This window comes from Phytophthora cinnamomi, assembly GCF_018691715.1.
Source record: "Phytophthora cinnamomi strain GKB4 chromosome Unknown Contig21, whole genome shotgun sequence".
Classification (NCBI taxonomy): Eukaryota; Oomycota; class Peronosporomycetes; order Peronosporales; family Peronosporaceae; genus Phytophthora; species Phytophthora cinnamomi.
The window spans coordinates 3,169,048-3,172,703 of NW_027150954.1; the positions used below are offsets into that span (position 1 = coordinate 3,169,048).

The window sequence follows — 3,656 nt, forward strand, 5'->3', positions numbered from 1 at the left end:
CGTTGCTTCGCAGGCACCAAAACGGGAGTTTTGGGGGATCTCGTTTCACCTCCCTTCTACCATCTCTACGCCGGGGAAGGTCCCACTGTTTTTTTCGTTGAGATTTTTTTTTCTCGGTATCTAGCAAGAGCCAAACCAGACACCGAACTGACTCAGCCCGTCCAAGGGACTGAGTTTTATGTGCTGACATGTGTCAGGTTGCGACCCTGACCGATGGGCCATCTGGGCCACAACCAAACAAAGATTCTTCGCCATCGGTTTACCGAGAAACAAACGTCAGGAGCGATCGATGTATCGAGCGAGCTCACTCCACTCATGGGGATACCGTAAAGCACGGGTTCATCGCAGAACCGTAGAAACACACAAACATGCTGTAGGATCACAACAAATCCTGCAAATCCTTTTGACTTGGCTGAACTATGGTGACTGGGAGGGATGATGTACTCCATAATCGGACCAGTCGCGCAACGCTTGGCTCGGCCGCCCCCGCTGTTCGCTTCGCTCGCGATTTATAGATTGTACGTTCGGTCCAGTACAGTGCGCGGCTCGCTGGAATGCTCGGCGCTGGGCCCGCCTCCGCAAATTCCGCGCGGCCCTGCATCGCGGGCTCCCCGCGCGGGTTTGCTGCGGCTACGCGACCTCGCAACCGCTCGCCTTAGTTGGTCGGAGGTCTCATCTATTTAGTGATGTCACCCACCTTATGTGTTATTTCACTGGAATGGGCGTGTGTTTCTACAGTCTTCCCTGGCAAATCTGGAGAGGTCGGACCAATAGAGACTGCGAGGTAGCAAAGCTCGCAAAGTACATGTATTAATACATATAATGGCCAAAGATGCAAACGTACGAGTTACTCGATTGGCGGCAAAGAATGTCCTGTCAATAACAGGGTCGGTGATCTGCTTGTAGGAGTAGTTTTTCTTCGGCAACTTGGAGAGCTTCTCGTGGTTGCGGAGCATCGTTTAGACCGCAGCCTGCGACGGGCCCTTGGTGCTTTTCTGACCAAGCTTGAGTACTTTTCGATGGCGATCGTTTGATGGATGAAGCCTGCCGCCATGCTCGCATCTTGCTACGTACTGCAATATTCAATGTTCACTCTGAGCCTTCATTTACTGTACCCCTGCAAACTAGAGACATTTCCCTCTACTTTTCACCAAACTCAGCACGTCGAGATAAAAGCACCTATAACTTCCACACTCCCTTCATGGACCGATTCCGTTCAATTTTATTCCACGTGTAAGCCACTGATGGCATTCACAGAGCTTGAAGTAAACAAATTATACTACTGTAGCCTACAGTCTGTAGGTAGTAATGATATTGATACTTGTTTGGGTTCAAGGTAAACTGTTGCCTTCATCGGGCATATAAACCACACACCATAAACAGCGAAGGCGTAGAATTCAAAAGCTAGAAATCCCATCAAATTTTATCAGTTTGGCACACTCCCCTATACGCTCTATCGGCCTTCACGTCGGCCATTGGGACGCCGTCTACAACACTAGAAATCACTCGTTCTATCTACACAGCAATGCTGTTGGGCTGACCGACCGCCTTACCCGTCGCGGACGCGCTCACTTCGATGCCCGAGAACGTCCAGTCCGACACGGTCTTCGGGTTCGCCACGATGTCGTACAGGTTGGTCGCCGAACCGGTCAGTCCCGAGATAGTCACACCCTCGATCGCCACCGCACTGGTGGGGGAGCCCGTGTAGCCGCCCTTAGACTTGCTGTAGTCCGAGTGCATGACGATGGCGTTCTTCACGTTCGACAGCTGGTTCTGCACGTACTTGACGTTCGAGACAAGACCCTTCATTCCAACGATAGTCTTGATGCGGAGACCGTTGTCGCTGTTCTCAATGTGGTTGCCCTGGACAGTGAGACCCTGCACCGTGGAGGAATCGTCGACGGTGTTGCCACCCAGCGAGCCAATTGAGATACCATGACCACCGCAGCAGTAGTTGTTATTGAAGATCGTGTTGGTGCTCGACTGCATAGCGAGGCAGTCGTCCTGGTTGTAGATCTTGTTGCCCGTGATGGTGATGTGATCGTTCTTGGTCAGGTCGAAGCCATCCGTGTTCTTGGCGATGCCGTTGCCATCGCGCGAATCAAGCAAGAGTCCACTGAGCGTCGTCTGCTGGCAAGTGACAAGGCTGAACGTGCGGAATGGTGAGTTCTTGAGGGTGAAACCCGAGAGCGTCGAACCGACGACGTTCTGAAGGCGGAAGAAGACCGGGCGGGTGATCGACTCACCCTGCTTCCAGTACCAGGCTCCCTGGCCGTCCAGGGTACCGGAACCCTTAACCGTGAGGCTGTTTCCGCTGAGCAGCACGAGTGGCCCAACCCACTTTTGTGTGCCGAAGGTGGTCGTACCCGTGAACTGGATGGTGGCGCCGTCCTTGACATTACTCAGATCGAGTGTAACGCCAGCAGGAACCGTCAGCGATCCGATGGTGACGGAGCTGCAGGACGAGATATCCGTGCCCTTCTCGTACGTGCCGGTGAGGTTGCACGAACTGCTACTACTCTGCTGTTGCTGGCCCTGCTTCGGGAGGCCGCCCTTTCCACCTTCGGCTTCCATGCGCAGCATGGGCGAACCGTTGACGGTGGCGACGAGGAGCGCAAAGGAAGCGAACGCGGCGGAGACAAGCTTCATCGTCGATGTGGCCGTGTGAGTTGGTGGCGGTGCTCGACTGGAGGCAAATTGGGAACTGAGGTCACTGGACAAGCTTTATCAAAGACGGGCTGCAGTTCGGTGCCGTGTTGAAGCACCGGACGAACGTTCAATTGAGCCAGGGCATGCCGCTTGCTGGTCGGCAGTGTGATCCGGCTCAACGAAGCGGGGGACCCCTCTTTGACACTTCTCGTGCCTGAAAATATGTCCGGTTACCGGTAGTCGATCGCACGTGCAACGTGTCCATTGCATTGTTTTGTTGATCGAGCCAAACGATTTGGGGCCAAACGCGGGTAGGCTCGCCTAAAAGCAACTACAGACGAGGGCGTGAATAAGGAACGGGTGTCATCCTATAACTTCCAAAACCTAATGTTATGCAATTCTAGAGGGAAGAGATTGAAGCACTGACATTGGCCTTCGCCATTTGCCAGCTGGGTCTCTGGGTTTTGAATCTGGGCGGGAAATTCGATTTGTCACGAACAAGATGGAGCGGCAAGCACGGAGAATGCGCCTCACCAAGCAGCCCTCTGTGCAATGCGCACCCACGAGCCAACGTGGAGCCTCGCGACGCTAGGAGAATGGGCTCGGGAGAAGTGTGCGCTGGACAAGGCGCCGGGCAAATCGTCCGTCAAGAGGATCCTGGACAACGAGAGCTCGCTCAAGCGCATTGCGGTCGACTTTCGCTACCGCAAGAAGGTGCCGCGGGCGTCTATGGTGGCCCTGGACTCCTGCGATCCAACCCATGGACCAAGGTGTGATCGCGTGGATCAAGCGGCGTGTACTGCAAGACTGCGGCGAAGAGGCAGTCTGGAGACTGTGCTGCGAGCTGGACCCCTTTGTAATCGAGACATCGGACGCAGTCACGTGGTGCAGCAACGCGTGGAATGCGCTGGACGCCGACACCATCAAATCTTGTTGGCGCCTCGCCGGATTATACGTGGACCAGACACAGATTAGTGACATAATTAACTAAATCAAGTATTTTGTCC

At 54.2% G+C, this 3,656-nt stretch overlaps 1 protein-coding gene across 1 annotated transcript; it reads right to left on the bottom strand.

Moving 5' to 3' along the window:
• Positions 1–1,515: 1,515 nt before the first annotated feature.
• On the bottom strand, positions 1,516–2,583 carry IUM83_03854 (endopolygalacturonase 2; the record flags this gene model as incomplete). Its single annotated transcript, XM_067927887.1, has 1 exon — positions 1,516–2,583. The coding sequence occupies one exon, from the start codon at positions 2,581–2,583 to the stop codon at positions 1,516–1,518; it is 1,068 nt and encodes a 355-aa protein (XP_067795173.1).
• Between the last annotated feature and the right edge of the window lie 1,073 nt (positions 2,584–3,656).